General features: G+C 38.7%; 1 protein-coding gene across 1 annotated transcript in view; it reads right to left on the bottom strand.

The window, feature by feature from the left end:
* LOC107076227 (NACHT, LRR and PYD domains-containing protein 3-like) overlaps positions 1 to 25592 on the bottom strand; it is a 75180-nt gene that overhangs the window by 25648 nt on the left and 23940 nt on the right. The window contains exons 5-7 of the mRNA XM_069180188.1: positions 24048 to 24357; positions 23542 to 23620; positions 6852 to 8601 (exon numbers count right to left, since the gene is read on the bottom strand). Coding sequence (XP_069036289.1) covers positions 6852 to 8601; positions 23542 to 23620; positions 24048 to 24357 — 2139 coding nt within the window. The remainder of the gene's footprint in view (positions 1 to 6851; positions 8602 to 23541; positions 23621 to 24047; positions 24358 to 25592) is intronic.

Raw genomic sequence — 25592 nt, 5'->3', positions numbered from 1 at the left:
ATTCAAAAAATTTATTTTTTTTAATCGCGTATCTAAGGAAAATTGCAGTATAACTTTGTTTATGCACAAACAGTGGCATGTTACATTATAATTTGGGTGTCTGACCTTGCCAGAAAGCTCTAAATTGCATTTTGAGTGCAGTTTTTGACTTTTTCTAAATTGCAACCCATAAATAAAGCTGATAAAGCTTAGACTAACTGTATTCTAAACTGTATTACAACGTAAATTGCAAAAATGCACTTGGAATCTGTCCAAGCCCTCCTACGAAAATTATTTAAACTGCGACACTGATCATTCATCTCTAAATAAACTTTATTTTATATAGCGTTTTAGGCGAATAGGTAATTAGATTGCTCATAAACCTAATCGCTTTTTCTACATAAACACAGCGTGATTGCTCTCTGAAAATGCTTTTCCTTTATATTTAGACTCAGATTTCAACTATAGATCGCATTATTATAAACTTTCTTGGAAAAATGTATTTTATGTAAACCATGTTTGCTATTAATTCATTTAGGGCTAAAATACGTTCATTGTCTTCCAATCGAGTCGAGTTGACATTAGAAGCTTGCCACTCCCGGACTGTTACACCAACGCATTAGCATGTTAAAGCGACTTAATTGAGGTGCCCAGCTACCAGTTAACACTGTACTTCCTACTTTAAAAATACTTGTGAAACCGGTTTAATTCGTCACAGCCAGCACTCCTGCAGAGAGGGGGTTGTACTCGTAAAGTAGAAGCAGGCAAGATTTCCAGCGAAAGACACCTCCCCCCCCCCTCAAAAACCCAGTAAGCAGTAATGCTTTAAGTTGAAAATCGAGGTGGATTTTGAGGATGATAAAGAGGATAAACTGGGATGGGAGGAGGGTTTGGTTTTGCATAAGGGGCGGGATTATGATAATTGGAGGAATTTGCGAGAGTATAATGGTTTGATATATTTGATTTTGTATTGTGGTGGTTATCTATGTTTTTGTTTGGTATTATGTTTATATGGTTGTTTTTGTTGGTTGGTTGTTATTATGGTTATTAATAATACGATCTATAGTTGAAATCTGAGCCTAAATAAAATGAAAAAGCAAGTGATTAGGTTTATGAGCAATCTAATTACTTATTCGTTTAAAACGCTATATAAAATAAAGTTTATTATTAATTTGCTGGACAGAGCGGTGAACATTCATATGCATAAGACAAAGATAACGATCCTGATCAGTTTAGAAATCTGTGTACGCTGTAAGGTTTTTACTTCTTAAACTTTTAAAATACACGTTTCGAATAGAAAGAAATCCTCTTCCTGGTACAGTCGCATGAAGAGAGAGGCGAAACAGCCCTACACAGCCCTGTCGCAGTACACAAATATAATCATATCGTTATTAAATTCTTAAGATACGCGATTCCATATTATATTAGCAGAAAAGCTTAAACTACCACTTTTTCACACGCTATTTCACGTTAGTTTAATTTAATTTATTTATATATTATATATTTATATCTCTGACCAAGGGAAACGTCTCATTTTTTCAAAGAAATGTTTGTTCACAACGGCGACTGTCAGAAGATAGGACACAGCGGCTCAGGCACCCCCTGAATGGAAAAGGGGCACTTTAATGTTCTGTATGGCTAATACTAAAGCCAATACTAATATTCAATACTTTAATATCCATTTCTGTATGTTTAACAATAGTGGGTACTGGCCTAATTCGTCCCTGCTCCGGTTGTTAGGTGTTAATGTGTTGTTAAGTGTGAATTTGTACCATAACTGGTCTTGTCCAGACTGACTGTCGGCGCCCAGGTCTGACAGTGCTGCTCCAGCAGTGCCAGGTTCTGGCGCAGCCTCTGTTCTGTGGGCGACAGCGGGACCAGGTCGTCTGCACAGAGCAGGAACTCGATTTCCATAATTAATGCAGATCAGTAAATCAAGGGACAAAACAATTATTGCGCCCGGGTCCTCAATGGGCTTTGACGTCCTAATGCGTTGGTTTAACAGTCCGGGTGTGGCAAGCCTCTAATGTCTCCCGACTTTGAAAACCAAGTAATAACTTAACTATATGTGCAAACGTTTCATATGTTGCTGTTGTGGATGCCTGTGGAGTGTATCTTATTTGCCGCGCGCCCTCCCCCCTTCTTTCCCTCAATTCAATTCAATTCAAGGTGTTTTATTAGCATGGCAGATGGGTTCAATCAGTGTTGGGTATTTACTTTGCTTTGAGATTCCACTTTTAAAGGTGATATATAAATTTTTGACTAAAATAAATTGATATCTTTGTCTTCTAAGCTCTCTGTGTACAGTGGAGCCTCCTGTCCAGCCAGCACATGTCCACAGACATTCACAACAGCGACATATCATAAAACATTTGCACATATAGTGTGCAAAAATGCACTTTATTTACTAAAAATAAGACAGAGATACTGTATCAATTTATGTTGCATTAGCCTGATTATGATTAAAAAAACACATATAATTAAACACGCGTTTGCGATTTAAATCAAAACACGATTTAAATCAATATAAATGTTTATATTGTATCGCATACTGTCCAGCCTCCATTTCTCTATAAAAATTTACTCTATTACACACACACACAATAGAAGCAGGAAGCAGAAGCAGGGATCGTTGTCAGAAGGGAAGAAGGTGACTATTCATTGTTATCAAAAATGACTTAGAATCGATCATGTTGTGATATTTTGAAATATAAAAGTCAATTGATTGTCCATAATATCGCTATTCTATTTTTTCGAAGAAATGTTTGTTAAAAGAAAAGTCCAGCACCAGCTGGATTTGAACACACAACCCGTGAGTTGGTAAGTGGGCACGTAGACCAGTAGGCTACAGGGGAAGTCGCATGAAGGGGGAGGGAGGCGAAACAGCCCTACACAGCCCTGTCGCAGTACACGAATATAATCATATCGTTATTAAATTCTTTAGATACGCGATTCCATATTATATTAGCAGAAAAGCTTAAAACTACCAGTTTTTCACACGCTATTTCACATGTTAGTTAAATACTTCGATGCTTAAAATGTTTAGGGAGAAATGGAATACCGGTGTGTATTTTTCCTTTAAAGTACCAAGACCAGCCATATACAGTACTGTATGTTTATGTTCCAAAATTAATATCGTTTATGGCCTTCACACGCATTACAGTATGCTCCTATTCTTTTTATGCTCAGCTTCTAAGATTTCCCTTCAGTGGTAAAATTCAATATCTACAACGGGCACAGCAAAGACGTTTACTGTAAGTCTTTCTACGACAGACCAACGGACCATGAGTGCCCCTGTCGGTCAACCAATCACGTACTGCGGTGCCGCGCGTTATCTTGCGTCACACTGCGCGACGCCACCTGCGGTACGTGTCTGTAACGCGCACTTTGAATGGCTGCATCTGTAGGTCCTGGTGTGTATGTGTGCATGTCTGTGTCTGTGTGTGCCCTGCAATGGACTGACATCTCATCCAGGTTGGATCCTGCTTTGTGCCAGTTTCTTGCCAGGATAAGCTCTGGCTCCCCCACAACCCTGTACTGGATAAAGCAATTAGAAAATGGATGGATAATTTTACAAATGTTTCAATTCAAATACTATATAGAAGACACTCTCTAAATGTTGTTTATTTAACAAAAATAGTTTCAAGTATTATTTGTCTGTATATATGATGTGGTAGTGTTTCCAGTGCTATTCAACTTAGGGCATACAGTGATCACACAAAAAACATAATCCAATTTCCTGGTCTTCTTCCACATTTATGTATTTGCTTTGCATAAAATAGAAAGTACAACAATGGTCTTTTAATGAAGGAAGCTGCGTATTGTAACTGTTTTATATACATCAATCAAAAGACAAGTTAAAACTTTAGATGTTCTTGAATTGCCTATTCAAAAAGGACACAGTGAAAAACTGATTACATCTTCAGTTTAAAAAAATACTAACACAGCTACCAAGTATTATGACATGACAGTTAAAGCAATTTTTTTAGAAAATGCAATTGTTAATGTTTGCTTTTTAAGTCTGAAACGGAAACTCTTGTGGTTATAGTATGGTATTGGAGAAGATTTAATTTTACGGTTCACACAGATGCAAAAAAATAACTGGTATTCAAATGCAAAATATCCAGCAATGACCAGACAGACAGAAAATTACAAATATTGTTATCCTCTCATCCAGTAATTCAGTGCCTGAACTGCCCAGAATGTGTTGCTACCACTCAGGATTGCCGTACACAGTCGTGTACTTACCGAAAAATAAGGCACTACCTTGGGGATGAAAGCAGCTAGAAAGCTACTTTCAATAGCACAAACACAGCACTATGTAGACATTATTATAGGAAGAGTTTAAGATTTTCATTAAAAATATGTATTATACACAATGGCTTTAAAAAAAGTGTATTTCACTATTTCTATAAATAACAGCAGTGGGTTGCACCTTTCTCATGCTCCCCCTCCTCCTCTTCCATATAATTCCTGCAGGAAAAGCACATTTCCTACAGATTGTATAGATGCAAACTGATGCATCTCAAGAGTATTCAAAGTGGATAGAACTGCAGCTGGGACACTCTATTCAAAGGACTTTACAGATATTGGGGACACTTCTCCACCACCACAACCACATGGTAATGCAAAGGCAGCCAAAGTGCACCAGTATACTCACTGCACACCACCTATCAGTGGGGAGGAGAACACAGTGACGAAGCCAGTTCATAGATGAGTTCCTGGAGCTACTGTAGACACTTAACCAAATATAATTTGATCTTCCTTTATGAAATCAATCTGAAAATACAGACGACTTTTGCCAATTTACTAAAGCTATCTGGTTGAGTAGAACCACTTTGAGAAACAGACTCCTGTTCATGCTGCTACAGTGAAAAGCACTGCTCTTCAGTTTAAACTGTGTAAATCTGCAAATGTATATAAATGATAAAGAACATGATGGTCAGGTAAAGTATAACTCATACTGCAACATGACCTGTCTCATTGAAATTCTCATGATATCAAATCCCTCTTTTTTCATGTTTCATCTGTCACACCCCTCCTCCACATTTCCCTCTTCTCACTCTGCAGGGGTCCCAGCCTCCTCATCATCAAAGTGGAGAAGAAGGGGGTGGAGGAAGACTGTTGTAAATTATCAAGATATCAAGAAACGTTTGTCATTTTTGTCTTAATTCCTCTCTCTTATTTTAAATTTTAATTATAAAATATATTATGCATAATGGCTTTAATGATTAGTATTTAAAAAAAACATGCGAACTTCAATTGTGAATTCTGTTTAAGGGCATCTTTAAATTCTCTGACTATCTCTGAACATCTGGTAGAACTGTTTTTTACTCACAGTATTCACATTTTGCTAACTCATTCACATTATTCATTTATTAGTATACTATTTTAAAATTTATAATAAATAAATTAAAATAATAAGTCAATATAGTACACATTATCGTATTTTACTATTGAAGAAAGAGTCTTTCTTTGATAGTAAAATGCTGCATTGAACTGAATGCTGAGTACTGAATTGAACCCGAGAGCTTCTGTCTCACAGGTGAAAATTCTACCACTAAACCTAAACATCACTAAGTTCACAAGCCTTTCATTTTCCATTACAACAATAATAACAGCAAAATGTATTTAAAACAAGCATAACAAAACATTTCCAAAATAACCACAGGTGACTGAGTTAAACAATTCCATACCAATGTATATGAAAAATGTAGAATACACAATCACTACCAGCTACAGTATATTAATATTTAAAATAATAAATTAATATTGTTAATGATGTTAAGAAACCTATTATTTTCAGCTACCAAAATTTCCCCTTAGTTACATGACTGGATATTAATATTCTATATTAAGTGCATTTAAAGAAATAAGACAACAGATTAAATAAAGCTTATGTTTTCTCTAATGTCTAATGCACTACAAGTGCCACCTATCGATCTTCTTTGGCCAGTGATCTTTCTGTGGGTGGTGTACCGCAGTGTGGTATAGGGGCTTCATCTGCACAGTCCTTGCCTGCTTCAGGCTGTAGCAAGTCTGACTTGTGCAATTTCTACGGACACAAACTAGTCAGAGACAAGATGAAGTTTTCAGAAGGAATGCAATTCCTACCTTCAGCTGTCATTCATTCTTAAATCATTTTACTGGATGATTTAAACCTTCAAGATTCCAGCTCACAAAGCTGACTGTATTAATTTGATTAATTGCAATTCAGTATGAGGTATATTATAAAACACACTAGCCAATGAGGGAGAGTGATATAGTGGAATGAACAATATCTAAATAATTAAAAAACTAGACCATAAAATAAACAGAAAAAAAGTTAGAAAGAAAACAAAATCCCTTCAGCCTCCCCCAGCCCAACCCAACCCCTTTCCAAAACAGCTGCCCTGGAAATGAGTAGCACATGGAGGTCTCGAAACTGGCATGAACCCTGGCTGCCCGCAACACAAATTCCCTGACTTTATACAGGTGAAAGCACATGATGACAGAGCGAGGCCCTGGACTGTGCACATGGGAGCGGGGGCTCAAGTACATCTTTGCCCAGCAGCTCCAAAAAAAAGAAAACTCAGAGAAGAAATAGTAACATGATGCATTACGTCTGCAGCTGGAGTGTCTGAAGGATGAATTGTAAGCATTTCACTTGGCAAACGGCCTTTAGCTTTATATTTAGACATTGCACAATAGAATCAATAACAAATAATTAAAAAAGTAAAAAAAAGTTAATTGTGGGATTTAATGTTGAAAAATAAAAAGTGTGCTAGAGTATAAGATGAATATATCTACTTCACTGAGTACCAGCCAGAAGTTCCGTCACAGGAACAGGGACAGTTTGGACCTTGTATGTGAAGTAAATATGATGTACTTACCCAAGGGTTTTTGTTATCTTTGCTACAGGTAGCAATCTCCGTACACACTCCTCTGATGTAACATATTCTCCCATGTCGAAGACATCAATCTCTTTCTCGGACAACAGTGAGAAATAGGCAAGTGCTGAACACTGGGAAGGTGAGAGTCTTTTTCCTGAATGTTTTATTTTATCCAGAGACAAATTGAACTCGGCCATTAAAGACTTGTCCTTCAGTTCACTCAGACAGTGGAAAAGGTTGATGCATCTTTCAGGAGAGGACGTTTCTCTAATGAGTTTCTTGATGTGTTCTGTTGTTTTCTGGATGTCACTGGGGTAATTTTGCGTGTGTGACAGGAATCCCTTCAAAAGCTCCCGGTTGTTCTTCATTCCCATTCCCAAAAGGAATCGGACAAACAGGTCAAGGTGACCAGTCCTGCTCTGGATGGCCCTTCCCAGGACAACTTCATTTAAGTGAAACAGTGTGGAAACTGGTGGGTTTCCTTTCTCCAGTGGGTTAATATTGCTGTTTTGATGGGAACCTAGAACATACAGAGCTGCAAAATACTCCTGGACTGTCAGGTGTAAAAAGGAGTACACCTTTTCCTGAAATAAGACTGAATCTTGTTTGAATATTTCCTTGAACAACCCTGAGTGAAGTGAACAGTTGTTAAGATCAATGTTGTACTTTTTCAGATCTTTGTCATTGAACACAATGATGTTTTTCTCCAGACTTTCAAATGCCAGCTTTCCCAGCTTCAGAATTGCTTCGTGATGTGACTTGAGGACATTTTCTTTCTCTTCTTTCTCTTCGTTTGCTGTCAGTAAGACAAGCAGAAAGTTTGTATAGAAATCTGTCAGAGTTCTTGGACTCTCCCCACTTTTCTCTTCCAATGTGTGCTCCAGAATAGTAACTACAATCCAGCAGAAAACAGGGACATGACACATCATGTAAAGACTCCTCTGTGTCTTTAAATGTGAAATAATTCTGTCTGCTAGAGCTCTTTTCTTACACTTCTTTCTGATGTACTCTTCCTTCTGCTGGTCTTCAAACCCCTGGACCTCTGTCACCCTGCTGATGAGCTCTGGGGGGATCAGACCTGCTGAAGCCGTTCTGGAAGTGATCCAGATGGAGGCGTCAACAGGAAAGTTACCATTGATGAGGTTTATTATCAATATGTCCACTGAAGTTGTTTTTTTCACATCAGACCAGATCTGGTTTCTTCTAAAGTTTAAAGGATGTCTGCTTCCATCCAGACCATCAAAGATGAACAGGACTTTACAACAGTCTAAAATATTAGCAGATGATTTAATTTCTGGGCAGAAACACTGAACAAGTTCCTGTAAACTCATTTCTGATTTGATCAAATTCAATTTACAGAATGGAAGAAAAAAAATAAAATCGAAATCCTGGTTATCTTTTCCAGTAGCCCAGTTGAGAATGAATTTTTGCACAGAGAATGTTTTCCCGATGCCAGCGACTCCCTTCATCAGTACAGTCCTGATGGGTCTTGTCTGTCCTGGCAGTGGCTTGAAAATATCGCTGCACTTGATGGAGCGGATCTCTGATTTTGTGATTTTGGAGACGGTCTCTACCTGCATGACCTCATGTCCATGGTTCACCTCAACACAGCTGCCCTCAGTTATCCACACATGTGTAAAGACATCATTGAGGAGGGTCTGCTCTCCTGGCTTAGCAATTCCCTCAGACACAACTTCAAACTTCCTCTTTAGAGCTTCCTTGTGTTTGTCTTTCAGTGTCTGCAGCCACCCTGAAACAGACAGAACACATGATAGTAAAGACACAGTCTGAGGCTGCAGGAGAAACCCTGGCAGTGTATTGATAGATCTCTTATAGGGGCACCAGCTGTTGAGGTTTAAATTTGCAAGAATAAGACACAATCAGAACAGATGGACACAGATAATGTCCAGTCACAGACACAGTCCATCAGAGCTCCAGGCAGCAACTCCTCATTTTTAATGTCCCTCTGATAGTCATGTTCTGTTTTCTCACAGCCTTACAGACTCACCCTGTCATAAGGAGAGCTTCCACACAGGGGATATTTCCATTCCTAAGAATGAAGACTACTTCTGCCCTATTCTAGATATTGGAAAGCTGAGCTGAAATTAATTCATGATGTTGACAGACCATTGCGGCAAAAGCCAAATGAGTCACAATATTTACTGGAATACACTATTCTTAAAAAAAATATTTAAAATATTTATTCACTGTATTGATGTGATAATTGAATTTATCAGATCAATTAGAAATTGGTACAGTAAAAGCAATATTTGCACATGGATTAAAAGTACATAATAAATAATTTATTAATACAACAACAGAATGTGCACAGTAAACACAGTACAAGAGTACATATACAGTGTCTATAGAACTCCCTTTAAAAATTGTCAGCTTTTGTTGCCTTATAGTTTGGACCTGACATCCTACCTTCAAGATCCAAGTGAAAAATATTCTACAACATTTTTAGCAAACAAATAGTAGATAAGAGTCCACCCACTTGTAGCAGTGATTCTTAATTAGCTCACATGTACCCAATTACCTTCAGAATCACATGTATTTGATTGATAAAAATAAAGTAACAGTACAGTAACACACAGGAGAAATATAATCAACTTTAATGAAATTCAAGAAACAAGGGCGGGTGAACACAGTAAATCCTTGGTTTAACAGACTAATGGGGGAAGGGGTCCATTATTGTTGAATCTCTGTTAAATCGCAGTGACTTTTTTCAACCCCAAACACACAATTATATATAGATAATACTAAAATATTTGTTTTCTGTATCTTTTGACTTATTTTTTTAAGAATTACAATCATCACTATGAAAATTGTCTTATGTCATAAATATACTGTACTGTATAAGATTCACTGAAACATATGAAACCCATCAAGCATGTGACCCAGCCCTATAGTGCACCACTGATATTCCTGAATTTTATTTTTTAAAACTATTTTAACCTTATTTTAATATTTGTGAATTCCCTCATTATTGTAGGGAAAGGAAAGGATTTTCTGATTTTACAAACAAAATACCCGTTTAACAGATTTTGTGTGTTTAATCCACAGTGTGTTATGAGAAGCATGTCAAACTGAGGGTTTACTGTACCTGCAAACAGGACATACCCTGGGCACAGGTGAACTAGGGGACTGCCTGGAGACCTGAGATCACCAGGGGACCCCTCAATGTGCAGGGCGACATATTGTTTCATTATACATATTTAAATGTGAGTAAATAATTCCCTTTAATGGCTCTTTCTGTTGCTGCTGTGCTAGACTAGGCTGTTACATTAATGTTTGTTAGTTAAATTATAATATTATGAGTTGTGAATGGAAGTGTAGTGGTATGTTTCACTGTTGATGTAGTAAATGTCTCATCTTCAAGTTCAAGTTTATTGTCATTATACTCATACACAGGTATATGGTATAATGAAATGCTATTTAGCTTGCTCTCAGATGGTAAGTAGTACAAAAGACAAGAATACAATTGTGTAAGAAAAGAAAGACAGAGGCAATGTGCAAAACAACAACAGATAGTGTGCAAAACAACAGCATGTAACAGGTAATGTGCAAAACAACAACAGATGTGCCAAATCATACCACTGCCATACCACAGTAGCAGCAATGCTTATTAATAAGACAGAATTAGGTGTTGCTGTGCTTTCCTAAATGAGGCCCCATCTCTCTCATCCTCATCTCTGTGGTGAGATTCTTGGGAGCATCTGGATTGCAGTCCTAGATGTCAGAGGTCATTGTTACTCATCACTCACCTTGAACAACCAATCAGGAACCTGCAGGGCGTGGTAACTCCACGTGGGTCGGAAATGCCCGCTTAACTTTAGACCAATCACCATCTGTCTTGGTTCTGGTTTAAAAGACACTGCACAGCTGAGAATTTAGCTTCTCCAGCCATTTTCACACCCTTAGACAATCATATGATGGACAGTGTTGTCTGTATAGGGACTGAAATCTTGTTTCAGCAAAGTGTCCGGGGAATGCCCTATGTAAATCGCTGGCTGCCAACATGGACGCTTCACTTGATCACCGAAGTATATGTTTGGACTCTTCTCGACAACCTGAATAAGTTTTAATTCAGCAGCAGCACTATACCGGAAGCAAACAGAGTTTCTTCCCCCTAAAGAGTGTCCTGCTCGGACCTGCGGTTGCCCTCTGTGCATAGAGACGTTCTACTAGTCAGCCGGACTACTAGTAGGTACCTGAGAGAGACTGTCGGGCGCATCACCACAGCAGAAATCTCTCCTCCTAATTCTTCCGACTCCGAGTTGCACCCCAACTGGTTGGCCACGAGCCAAAGGACGCCGGGACAACGCCTATTGAACGCCGCAGTGATTGTACGCAGCTGCTAGCTGGTCATTGGTGTCTGTTTTGAGAAATACGAATCCATATCTGGATAAGTAAACACAATGTTCTTCATTGCATCTCGAGAATTCAATTGTTACCTCAACACAAGTTGAAATGAACTTAATTCATGAGCAATGTATTTACTTTTGAATATCTAATGTAGAAGTGGTATTAATGAAACTGATTAACGATAGTATAGCCGAATGGTATACTGAAGCATATTCTTTGTATCTTTGTGTTTTGCATCTCTTCGTGATTATATACCTTGCACTTTGATAACCCTCACAGTAAGAGCTACCATCTGTATCCAGGCAGACTGTTACTGTATATGTTTTATATGCACAATTCATGTATTCATGAATGTATTTCATGTATTGAATCCATGTGTGTGCGTCGTTGATCAATTGATTTTCTAATAGCCATAACAAATCACCTTGTGATTACTGCTACAATTAATAAATTGTCCCAGTATATTCACAAAACTCCTACACCACACTTTAATGCAACCTGTCAGTATGCTTTCTGTAGTACATCTGTAAAAGTTTGTGAGGACCTGGGGAGATATCTTAGCCTTCTTCAACCATCTTAGGAAGTAAAGGTGCTGTTGCGCTTTCTTAATCAGACAAGTGGCGTTGAGAGACCATGTGAGGTTCTTGGTGATACTGTATGGATGCCAAGGAATTTGAAGTTACTGACCCTTTCCACTTCAGTCCCGTTGATGGCAATGGAGATTGCGTCATCTGTGGATTTGTTGGGCCGGTAGGCGAATTCGTACGGGTCCAGTGTGTCTGGTATCCTTAATGTGCCCCATTACCAGCCTCTTGAAGCACTTGATAACAGGAGTTAGCGTCACCAGGTGGTAGTCATTAAGGCATGTCACTGTGGTTTTCTTCGGTATTGCGATGATGGTGGTTGTCTTGAAGCAGGTGGGGATTATTGCTTGGGCCGGGGACATGTTGAAAATGTCTGTGAATACACCTGCCAGTTGATTAGCGCAGGCTCCGAGGATGCGACTAGGAATGCTATCAGGTCCTGCAGCCTTGTGTGTGTTCACTTTTAGCAGAGATCTCCCCACCTCATCTGCAGATAGCGAGAGCACCCGGTCAGCTGCGGAGGGTGCAGCTCTGTTGACAGGTTCTGTTTTTGCTGGCTTCAAACCGAGCATAGAAGGTGTTGAGCTCATAAGGCAGGGAGGCATCATGGGCAGGTGCACAGATGTTCTTCCTTTTGAAGACTGTGAGGGCCTGTATATCTTACCACATGCGCTGTGGTTAATTAGTGCTGAAGTGATCCTTGAAATCCTGTTTAAGTGTGTTTTTTGCATGTTTAATACCATTTTTTAGATTTATCCTGGCTGACTTTAGTTCTGATTTAATGCCCATTTTGAATGCTGCATCATTTGCTTTGATTAAGATGCGAAGATTCTTCACCAAGATGACAATGTCAGTGAGATTTCAGCTGCTGCTGCACTAAATGCAGTTTGTTTAATTTTGGAAAGTAGTAAATATTGTGATGATCAATTTTATTTTTCATCTAACATGTAATGAAACATTACTAGTGACCTTTTACTTGCGTTGCAAACTATGTTGTAATGGTTTAAAATTAATATCACATAGTTGAAACTGGCAAAAGCACATCATCCTCTGAAAGGACATGCCTACTGTGTGCTGAGAAAAGGAAGCATAGAAAAGAAGAGCAGGACAAGCAATCTCAAAGCAAATCAAGACAATAATGTTTGTATTTCATTTAGTTTTGTGTCTGTTTTATCTAACTGGCGAACAGTAGATAAGCCACATTTTCTAGCTGGAAACATAGACTACCTGAGGTGTTTTCCTAAAAGTAACTGATTCACGTTTCATGTTATTATTTTCAATGTTAAAATATGTTATCTTTATAAAATGCATGTGTCTTGTTCTTGTTTGTAAGTTATTTATTATGTGTTCTCTGAAGCTGGTTAATTAAAGTTTTCTAGCTTAATAGTTAATTTATTTAACTGTTCTAAGTAGTAAAATCAGTTGGGTTGGAAGCTCATAATAGTAGTGTACTGTATGTGCAAATCGTGATCTGGAGGGGCCCATTTCCAAGGTTTTGTTTGGGGCCCCCAGAAAGCTAGGGACAGCCCTGCTCACAAATATCACTATCAACCATTTTAAATTAAACAAAACAGATGAATCTGAAGGATTTCACATTTAAAAGGAGAAATTATTTGAATTATATGGCGATGTGAAAACTGATACCTCTAGTGAGCTAGTGACCCCTCTAGTGGTGAAACTGGGTAAAACGCTTTGGAGTTTAATATTTTGAGAACAAAAGAACTAATCATTAATTTTAGGAAAAATGCAGCCCCAGTTCATCCCACTGTAATTGATGTTGATTACTAAATTTATTTGGGATCGATCATAGACAAAAACCTAATACTCCAAGACACATGCTGCAGTATGTTGAAAGGTACCTCCAACATCTTTGCAGTTGTTGGGGTTGTACAGTATTACAACACAGGTTTAGTCTGAGGATTTTCAATTTAGTCTTTCAAATAAATTTTGAAAGACAAGCAGCTGCTATGTTATTGTAGGTGATTTTACAATACATTGTATAAGCATTCTATTTATTTGTGGAATAATTTGTCTTGCATATTGTTGAGTCACATTGTTAGGCTGTATACTATCTACAGCAGTGTTCTGGTGCTACGAGGAAAAAAAAATCATACATCGTCTCACAATCAGGATTTTTTATCTTCTAATTAGGACATCATAAACTCTTATAGTTTGTAGGATTCTGAATACCACCCTTGTACAGGGCAGGCTTCATTAAGGCTTTATAAGTAGCATAAACTACTTATGGCAAGAGGTTACTTTCTTAAAGTTACTTTCACATAACTGTACAAACACAGTTGCTACAGTTTCTGCTGTAACAATTACGTAAAATAGTAGTAGGACTAAATATAGATTATGTTAATGTGTACATAAATCTTGAAAAAAAAACTGTATTCACAAAAGGCAGAATAAACTAATTAATAGTTCAAAATAAACTAATTTTTACATATCCAACAGAGTAATTTTTCTTTATTTATTTAGTAATTTTGAAAGGTTGAGGTGGTTCCAAAAGTCTGCAGCCCACTGAAGAAGAGTAAGAAGAAGATGGGAGGAAATTCAGATGGGGAACCAGTTGCAACAACAAAAGGGAGCAGAACTGGACCCGAGTGTGCACTGGGCTCAGAGGAAAGGAGCTCAACTTAATGAGGGTTTCTAAAGGTATGATGACCGGAGGGAAAGCAACAGAGCAGGATCTGGTTCAAGAAACCCAGCTGAAGCAGCAGTGGAGTTTACATGATCAGGGACTCAGAGCTCCACGAGGACACATGTGCTCCAGCAGCTGGGACCAGTTAACTAAGGTTCAGCAGCTGGCTGTCAGAGTGCGGTTCTTACAGGAGCAGCTGCAGCAGGTAGTTTAATCTGCAGTAGCTCTGCAGGACTTTGTGCAGTCAGAAAATATACCTCTGAACAGCCATTAGTCTTTCACAGCTAACATAAGGAAACTGTTTAAAAACAGTGGTTCAGATATTTTTCAGAGGTTTTCTATGTCTCAGTAACAGGGCAACTGGATCTGGAGTGTCAAGTATACAAACAGGACACTAGAGGGCATATAAATACTCTAGGGGAGTACTGTATGTGTTTTCAATCAGCAGGAGTTTATTAGGGGATTGGAGTCACCTGTGTGAAGCCAGGTTTTCCTATGTGAGCATTCAGGGAGTGAACGGTCCCTATCGGCTCAGGGGAGTCAGACTTCCCCACTGACAGACATGACAATGAAAAGACAAGTCTCATGCTGAGACCTAGGGCTAGTGTTCAGGTCCTTACTTTTAGGTTTGGCATTAAGACTCAGGCTCTTGCAATGAGACCTAGTGAAAAGTTAAACTCCAGAAGGAGCCCAGTACCAGCTGCAGCCCTGGAGGAGACTGAGAAAGGCTACTGACAGCCTGTTCTGAAGGTGAGAGAGAACAGGGCTGTCTGAGGGAAATGTCTGCTCAGGTTTGAGTAAGACAGTCAGTCGAATTTCAGGGGAAACTTTGTGGAGAAACATTTGGTATTAGTACAAACTTAAAAGCTCCAGAATTAGGAGTGAGCTATATGAGAGAAGGAAACTCCTAGAGATTTGTGTTATTTGCTTATTTGAGAGGAGAAGTTGGTTTTCATGAAAGTCGCAGCCCCAGTGTTTCCGTGTCGGCCTGTCAGTAAAAAGAAGAGAGTGTGGGCAGACCGGCCAAAATGGACATGACAAAGTTGAGGCCTTATTCCACTGCTGCTTATTCTTGAAGTAAAACAAGGTTATGAAAGGCGTACAGTTACAGATGAATTAGAGTTAAAGAAGTTAAATACAATGATATAGGTCCAGACGCAGAAAAAAGATCCAGTCACATCAGGAGGTAATGTGTTCAAGTTCCTAACATTTAGCTACCATCAAAGGGGAATCTGTCAGAAACTTCTAAGGTTTTTAATGAAAGTTTAAATTGATTTAAATTGACCACATTATCTCTTCAGCACAGTCTTCAGCAGGTGACAATTTAAAGATCCAAAACATACTGCATTGGGAGCCTCTGAAAGAAGTAGACTGTTTTAGTCCTGAAAAAATCAGACAATAAGTGGACCTGATGCAGGAACACCCTCTTCCTGTGTTACATAAGTCTCAACTTTATCCTCTGTACATCATCTTGTGTTTTTGTGCTGAAAATTGAGAGTAACCTCTAATGTCAGGGAAAAACCTAAGTGATTTTATTTTATTATTTACTATGTATTTTATTTTGCATTACTGAACAGTAATGTGTAGTGTAGGGTAATGAAATGTATAGTTCCGTATTTTGTTAGGGCTAATCAGATCATACCATCTCTATTCTAACAAAGCATCACCTCAGACAAGCAAATTCCACCAGGAATTTTAAAATAGATCTTAAAACCCTTCTTTTCCAGCAAGCCTATCAACTTCCAGTACTATATACTAATTTGCTACAGTATCTTTTTCCTTTTTAGTTACTGTAATATTAAGTTCCTTGACTTCTTTTTTAGCTTTTCTTTTACGTAAAGCACATTGAGATTCATTGAAATGGAATCTGTTATATACATTAATTATATTATTATTCTTAAAGATTTATTTGGAGGTCATATTCTCTTTGGTGCAGAAGGAAGGTCTGTCTCTCTTGCTGGTCTGTGTAGGTATGGAAGCCCGTTTCCACCAGGGAGTAAAAAAAAAACACGCTATGGTATCTCAGAATTGCGACTTAGTATCTCAGAATTCCGACATAGTAACTCAGAATTCCGACTAGGGTCAGCCATTTAATACGGCGTGGGAGTGCTGGCTGGCTGGTTGTGCTGACAAGAAATAAAGCGCTGATTTTCACTCCATAAAGTCTGAGTCTCTGTGTCCGTCCTCGACGAACCCAAATTCACTACATTATTAATAATATATTCTGTCGCATTAACATTGGGATGTTCCTTTTTTACAAGTTTAAAAGGAGGCGATACACAAGTGTCTACTTAATAAAGACATAAACTTAGAAATCTTAAGATTTTTTTGTAAACTGTATGTTTACATAGATACTGAAATGAGGATTGTATTTTAGATTGTGTGTTATGTATGATATGATTCCCTCTGGCACTCCAAAACATACTGGTAGGTTAATTGGTTTATGGGAAAACTGGCCCTGGTGTGTGTGTGTTTGTGTCAGTTTGCCTGTCCTGTGATGGACAGGCACTATGTCCGGGGTGTATTCTGCCTTTCAGTATCTATGTAAACATACAGTCTGTTAACTTCATCATCTCTGCGGTCTCTCCTGTCATTTTGTCAAAAGTATGCTTAACCCCATTAGGAAGTGTTTTTGTTATCAGTGTATTCCTTTCCCAAAATTATATTTTTCCTACCTGTATCTTTAGTCTTACATCCTAAGATAGTTCAGCCAAACCAAATCACAAATATCATATGTAAATATTGGCCATGTAGTACTGTGCATTTGGAATAATAGTTTGTTTTAAAGGGAGCTAGAGAAATCAAGAAAGGCTTTTTTTCTAGAATTAATAAATCCACATCCAGTTCACTGGGGTAATTAACAATCTCACTGAACAATCTGAACACTGAACAATCTCCAATATGTTCAGAATTGGACAGCCAGAATCCTGATCAGGATGCATTACGCCTGTCTTCAAGTTCTTGCACTGGCTTCCTATCAGGTTTTGAGTTTCTAGTCAACTTCAAAATCCTCAATCCGTCTGACTCTGGTCTTCTAGCTGTCCTTGAGAACATCTTCATTCTGTGGGTAGCAGGACCTTCTCTAGCTGCACCCCAGAGCTCTGAATTTGTACCCCCAGTGATATCAGAGTCACCCACCCTGAGTGCATTTAAATCTAACCTCAAATCCTCTCTTTTCAGAAGACATACTGTAGTGTCTGTATCTCCTTCATTTTCTAATTTTGGTAGCACTTCTAACTGCTTGTCTTTCTTACAATTTATGTGTTTACTTTGTAATCTGTGGTCCTTATAACTGTTTTTACACCTACTGTATTGCTTTGAGATGCCACTTTTAAAGGTGCTATATAAAATAAAGTTTTTTATAATTGTTATAGAGAAACATAATCAGATTTTCCCTGGTTCAGAAAAAAAACTAAAGTATACTAAATATACTAAAGTATCACTCTTCTCACACCCTATTTGCTAAATGGCTTTTTATACTAATCTGATCAATCTAACTGCCTATTTTCTGTGCTTTCTCTATCCTGCTAGATTCATAATTATTCTGAAAATATTTTTCTTGAAATGACTCATTTCTGAATTCCTGTTTTCACTGTTAACATCTTGCAGAAACTCTGTGACAAAATATACACTTAGCTCAACCGGACAGTTCATCCTGCTACCAACACTGAACACAAAAATCTTTAGATTTCTAAGTTTAGATCTTTATTAAGTGGTTTCATTAGTGACAAAGGCTAAACTTTCTTGGAAAAATGTATTTTATGTGTTACAAAAAACTGACTTGCCTAAACAAAATATATTTACAAATCCTTTCACCTGCTCCATTTCTAAAACTTTTTGCTCATGTGCTTTTTTGTATTTTTTACACCTCTAGCACTTTAACATACTTAATTTTAATTTGCCTTAATTAAAAAAAAAATCTTTGGCCCAGCCTAAGAGTGGGGTCTGGCGTCTTTAACTGTCCCCTGCCCCCGCTGCGATTAGAATATACACAAAGTAGATGATCAGGTGTTTTGCAGACGTAAGCATATTACGTAATTCAGGTTTTATGATCTCACACCTGGGATTCAATTAATTAAAAAAATGTTTTTTTGTAAAAACTGCACCAGGTATAAGATCTTGTTTACATTAAAGTTATATCACTGGGCAGTGGTGGACAGTGCACTATTTTGTCAGTAACGTAACCTGTTAATCTGCTTGATTAACAACTGTAGAAAACATTATTTTATTTCTGTACGGAATTCATGTTAAGTTTACAAAATTAAAGTGTTTCAATTGTTTAAGTAAGAAGTAATGTAGTCTGCAAAAGAACAATTAATAGGTTTATTCCATGCTGAAAAGAGAAGAGAGAAAACGCAACGTTTCGGGTGTGAAGACCAAAAGCTTTGCGCTGTGAATCTCTTTTTCTAATAAAACTTTTGTCAGTATGTCCGGAAGGGGGACTGTCTATCACTGGAGGGCTCGCCTATTCTACTTTGAAAATAAAGAGAGGGGGGAGGAAAAAAGTTGGAAAACCGTTTTTTTACAAACAATTTATCCAGTGGGGGCAACTTAACAGACGCCTCAAGCCTCTGAAAAACGAAAATATTATGGACACTATACTGACATTTTTAGAATTTGATTAATAGGGAATATAATATGGAATCGTGTATCTAAAGAAATTAGTAACAATATAGTTATATTAACATACTGTAGCTTAAATCCTGCTAAACTAAAAATTAGACACAAGAAGAGTATTATTGGACAATGTTGTGAGTTGTGAGGCTGGTGAGTTAAAGAGGGGACACTTGTGTATCGCCTCCTTTTAAACTTGTAAAAAAGGAATATTCCAATGTTAATGCGACACAGAAGATATTATTAATAATGTAACGAATTCGGGTTCAGCGAGGACGGACACAGAGACTCAGACTTTGTGGAGTGAAAAACGGCGCTTTATTTATTTTCGGCACAACCAGCCAGCCAGCACTCCCGCACGCCAGCCGAGAGAGAGAAGTACAGGCTCAGTGACCATAGCCTGGCCATAGAAACTGGGCGGCACAGGCAGACCTGGCTGCCCAGAGAGGACAGGCTGTGCTCCCACTGCCAGCGGGGAGAAATAGAGACAGAGGTGCACTTCCTACTGCACTATGACAGATACTCTGAGATTAAAGAAACATTCTTCCCTAAAATCAGAAATTTAATCCCAGAGTTCCCACAAATATTTTATGATATGTCTTTGATGTCTTTGTTGGAAATTTCTGTAATATGTCTGTATTTTTTTTATTTTTGTTTTGTTTTGTGTTAATTTTATTATTTTTTCTTGCTTTGGCAACACTGATTGTATCCATCAGTCATCCTAATAAAGCACCTTGAATTGAGAGGGGGCACCAGAGAGAGAGCGAGCAAGCGAGAGAGAGAGAAAAGAGAGAGAGCAACACACAGGGGTGTGAAACCAGGGAACTATTTACACAAAAATGGACAATCTCCCCAGACTGTACGCCCATTTCACAGTGGGTCAGCTGCACTGGTCAGCGGCTTTCCTAATTCCCGCCCTGACCACTACCACTCCCGTCCTGCCCCTCACAGCGTACCCCAGCCAGGCTCTCTTCTGCCACAGTGCCGGGCGAATGCGCTACATTAATGTAGGGCTTTCGGGCTCACATGGACTTGCGCCCTACACCCTGCTGTACCGCTGTGTACATACAGTATGAACATGTTGTGATATTTAAAAATATTAAATAATGTCAATATAGTGTCCATAATATTTGCTATTTTAGTTTTTCAAAGAAATGTTTATTTGTTAAAAGAAAACTCATGGTGATACCTGGATTTGAACACCCAGCCTCAGCCTTATAAGTCAATCACTTAAGCCATCACATGACAGATGCAGTGACATAGCAAGCAGTGAAACAGCCGTACACATATCCATAGAAAGTCTTAGACTACTGTTTTTGCTAGTACATGAATATAATTATATCGTTATTTATTTCTTTAGATACACGATTCCATATTATATTCCCTATTAATCAAATTCTAAAAGTATGCTTTTGTTTACTCCGATTACAAGCGTATTAGCAGAAAAGGCTAAAACGATCAATTTTCACAAAGTATATAAATGTACAGTAATATGGTCAGAAGGAGCATGTAAAAACGTTTCCGAAACAACCACATGTAAATCTTCGATGCTTAAAATGTTTAGGGAGAAATGGAATACTGGTGTGTATTTTTTCTTTAAACTACCAATACCAGCAATAAACAGTACAGTTTACATAATTTGTTCATAAATTAATATCGTTTTTGACCTTCAGATGCATTATGTTCTGCTTCTTTTTATGCTTAGCTACTAAAATTTCATATAAATTTCAATATATTAATTCCATATAAATATTCAATACTAAGCGGATTAAGATGTGCACAGTAAAGAGATTAAATGATTTAATCTTTTCACTACCAACCAATGCACCATGAGTGCCCCTGTCGGTCATTTTCGCCAACCAATCACGTACCGTGGTAAGCCACGGTGGCTTGTGGTTAGTTCCCTGCGGTATGGGTTTGTACGGCATAGCTTGAATGGCTGCATCTGTACTGTATGTCCCAGTCAGAGCTCAGGAACAGGAATCCACAGGGAGGCCAGGCTAACAGGGAAATGCTCTCCAGACAGATTGGACATACTGTAGGATGCCTGGCTCCCCAAGAAGAAAAAAAAGGTTCCGTTGGGAGGCAGTAAATAAGCAGGGGAAAGAAAAGTTCTCAAACAGCCTGAGAGAAAATGGTGAGGAAGAGAAAAGAGCCCTGAATCAGGTAAGGAAGACTCCTCAAGAAAGGGCAGAAAGGCAGAAGGAAAGAGGACAAAGAAAAGTGCTAAAGAGAAAAAAAATTGCTAGGGCAGGGAAAAAAACAGGATGAGGTTGCACGGGGAGAGTCCTAGGGTCCTGGATGACATAAGCTACCTCATGGAAGCAGGTGGGAACCGTAGGGGAGAGAGGCCAGTGGGAAGGAGTCCTGGGTTCAAGGCAGAGCTAAGGAGCTGCCGTGCAGTCAGGAACCGGATTGCAGTGCACAGAAAATCCTGGAGGATTGTTGGAATGGAGTCAGAACAGGCTGATTCAGCGGTTAAAGGAGAGGATGGTCAGTTTCCAGCCTGGGGATCTCAACCCTGGCGAATCAGTCTGTCGACAGGAACTGGGCAGCCTCAGCAACGGCGAGGAATCCTGTGCCAAGCTCCCAGGAAAAAAGGAGGATGCTTGGTCTTGGAACAGAATCCTGATGCTGAGCTCCAAGGGTGATTCGACTTCAAAGCGTGAACCAAAGACAGGGGTGCAGACAGGTTTAGGAATCCAGGGCAGGACGAGCACCCAGAGAAGCTGCTGAGGCATCTGCCCAGGGAACCGGAGAATAGGAGTGTAGACAGGATGGGTGAAATGAATACAAATGAAGCTGAGAACTAAAAGCACTAGTGCACCGAAGGGGAGTGAAGAGGGTGAAATGAACAATGACAAAGCACTGTTAAAGTGACGCCTCAACATTAAATAGGGAAAGAGAAATTGAGTAATGAATTGTTAATTACTAATTAATACAGATCAGTGAAGGAAAGTCTGGCTTGTGCAGCTGGTCCTGGAAAACTGGGAGCCCTCATGAGAATGTAAGTTTCCCAGGGCAACTGATAGCTGAGAGCCAGACAGTTGGGCTTTCTGTGTCTCTCTCTCAGCAGTGGGGTTCTCCTGAGTCTCCTACCATATAACCCCCTTTCATTGAGTTTGGCAATGGATGGTGCGAGTTGAAACTATTGTACCTTGTGTCTGAAGGTCAGCTTGAATCTGTGTGGCAGTTGATCGAGGTGCTTTCTCCTCCATTCAAACAATCCTACGCTGCAATCTTTGATCAAGTTTTCTCTTGTGGCCATGTCCAGGGAGGTTGGCTACAGTGCCATGGGCCTTAAACGTCTTGATAACACTATGTAAGGTGGAACAGGATCAAGGTCTTTGGAAATGGACTTGTAGCCCTGACATTGTCCATGCTTGGCTACAATCTTGTGTCTGATCTCCTCAGACAATTCTCTGGTTTCCTTTTCTCCATGCTCAATATTGTACACACAGTGACACAAAATAGGAGAATGAGTCCTTTTCTCTATTCAGACTGGTTGAATTAGTATTTTTTATACTGGTTCATTTCAAAAGTAAAGGAAAATCACCAGTTTGAAGCCAAATTATTTCTAAGTACTTTTGGAAGGTGCCAGTAATATTATCCGGGCCATTTTAGGATTTCCTGTGGAATAAGCTGAGATTTAGTAAATAGTAAAGCTGACTTTTTGTTTGTTTGTTCCACTGCAAACCAAGGAAGTACATACAGTATGCGGATTCTAAAAGATTTTTTAACAGTTGTCTGGAAGAAATTTTGCATTATTTGAAAAATGTGCACGGGTGCCAATATTTTGGGTCACAACTGTATATCTGATGACATCCAGGCGATCACCAACAGTGATTTTGTGTTTTAGAAGGTAGCACACAAATCATTTCATTGGTTTGCTCACTGGCTCAGCTTTTCACTCTCTAGCTAACCTGGCAATCTGACTTTTCCCACAATGTGACTGCAAGCAGTCTGAGTCAGGATTTCTTTGAATACTTCAGGCTGAGAGAGTGCAACAGTAAAAATAGAGAAGAAATCTTGTTTTTTAGAAGACAGTTGTTATGCTTTGTTTTGGGCTCTTTTGTCAGACACATTTGATATAGTAGTTCAGGATAGTAAATGTAATTTAGTTGTTGTTGAGAATATGAATGTGATTTAACCACTGATGATACAGTATATAAATGATACTGATATGAGATTTATATAACCTATGAGGTAGACAATAACAAAAGTTGATATATTTTAATTGACTGAATGATCAAATTCATATTACAGCAGATTGATTCAAAAATATATTATTTAACTCTTGTTGGTTATGCATGTTTTAGTGGTGTATCAATAAAGTATATACTGCATATTTCGAATCCATGTGTCAGACTTTAAATTATTATGCTTAATTGATTCCTACAGTTACAGTCGTCAAAGCACACTCATTCACACACACTGACCTACTCTGTCCTTCTCCTGAGAGACGCTCTCATACACTAACCTGTTTGGTCAGTCTCCTGAAATCCTCCTGTGTAGAAATTCTCAAGTTCATCTGTAAGGTCACTCACTCTTCCCATATCCTGAGCATGAAGAGCAGAGAAAGGTGTGAGACTTCAGGAAGAGGCAGAATTGGCAGAATGTAAAGAAATCAAGAGATCTAAAGTTTTCATAGAAAGAGAACATCCATAGTGATAATAGATCCACAGTGAGACCACCCCTCAGTGTTTCTGTACTGATATACTGAGTTCTGGTCACTAATGTTTTACACTGTACAGTACATGTGAAATAAAATAGCACACAGACACTCAACTCCCCTCATTGATGAGTGTGTATCAATTCAGTCACACTGGTCACTACAGATCTCTGTCTGTGAGTTCAGGGAAGAGATGACACAGCACAGAGTCACTCAGCCCTTTCACAGTTTCACTGTGAATCAGCTGGTGAAAAGAGTATCAATATTAGCAAGACCTGATCTTATATAGCAGATGAGTGACTGAAGCCTCTTACCTTTGTCAGTCCCTGTTCTGATTTAAAAATGATGTCATGGCCCCTGTGTTCCTGTGCTGAACACAGACTGCAAATGAGAGTCTGGTCAGTACTACAGAGCAGCTCCAGAGCTTTGTGGTGCTGTTGGCACAGTTTGGGCTCCTGGTCTCCACTGATGTCCACCAGTCTGTGTCTCCGCAGGGCTGGGACTGTGTAGTGCCATCGGATGTGTATCTCACAGTAGGAGACAGTGCAGGTCAAACAGTATTTCACAGCTTTGAGCTTTGTCTCGGAGCAGAAATCACAAGGCGCATCTCCAGGCCCAGCAAAGCTGTGAGGAAAAGAAAATCCTGTCAGAGATCTTCACAGTGTATGTTTAAATACACTGTATGTTTAAATATGTATTTAAATACATATAAAAAGAGTTACAAATGTTATGCCAGCTCCCTCTAAAAATGCTCTTTGCACAAACAAATTACTGTATAGGCCCAGTAATTCAGGAGAGGAGACAACACCTATAAAGAGTTCAAGACAGGAAGGGGGGGGACAGCTCAGGACGAGAGACACACAACCACACATGGAGATGAGGACATGAGCACAAACTAAACTGCAATTTAAAGTAAATTGTCCTAGTCATGCAAACAGATTATTATTCTATTGCTGTTATATGTTTTCTTTAATAACAATGTGTGTTTTTCAAAATACACAAAATGTGATACAGTCTGTTCTCTCAGGAATATATATATATAGTTTTGTCTCTGAAATTATAGGTTTACATCTATCAAAAAATTATAGGTTTACTTATAAAAAAATAACATTTACATTTAAATTTCAAATTGCATTTTGGATATAGTTGTTTTCTGTAAAACAACAAAACCAGTTTATTTAATTTGGAAATCAATCAAGTCCAAGTATTTTGTATTATTTAGGTCCATATACAGTGTGTCAACAGGATTCAGGTGGAAATTCACATATAGAGCTGGTGAAGTGAACCTGCACAACTACAGTGTCTGACAGCCTTCTTGTAACAGCTGCCTCCAGTTAATGACAGCTCATGGCAGTTCATGACCAGGAGCTTCCAGACATCACTGCCCTGCTCATTGCAATTATCTCGTCTCCATATGACTTGGAATGCCAGGAATGGAACACCATAGCCCTCACGCATCTGGACTAAATGAGATCTGGATCCATCTGCCTGGAGCCAATACAATTTGAGGTCTCATTCTGCTGTAGACTTCATTTAGCTGCTCAGATGTTGAGATATTTCAAGTGGATAATATTCTTCCACCTACTGTACACTGATTTGACTTGGCCAGAGCTCTGTATGCTATGTCCTAATTGGCCATTAAGGTAACAGTAGTCACATGCCTAAAGGACTCACTATCTAGAGACTAATGAGGGGCTGGATTATGTAATCCAATAATTATGGATTACAATTATGCAATAATCCAATAATACAATAAGAGTGTGATGGACACATCCCTAGTGGATGCTGTGCACTAGATCCCCTCCTAGTGTGGAGCTCCTCTTCCACACTCTAATGGTTGATTTTCTGAAGGGTCGGTT

The sequence above is a fragment of the Lepisosteus oculatus genome, chromosome 18 (assembly GCF_040954835.1).
Source record: "Lepisosteus oculatus isolate fLepOcu1 chromosome 18, fLepOcu1.hap2, whole genome shotgun sequence".
Taxonomy (NCBI): domain Eukaryota; kingdom Metazoa; phylum Chordata; class Actinopteri; order Semionotiformes; family Lepisosteidae; genus Lepisosteus; species Lepisosteus oculatus.
This window is presented reverse-complemented; position numbering and strand designations above follow the sequence as displayed.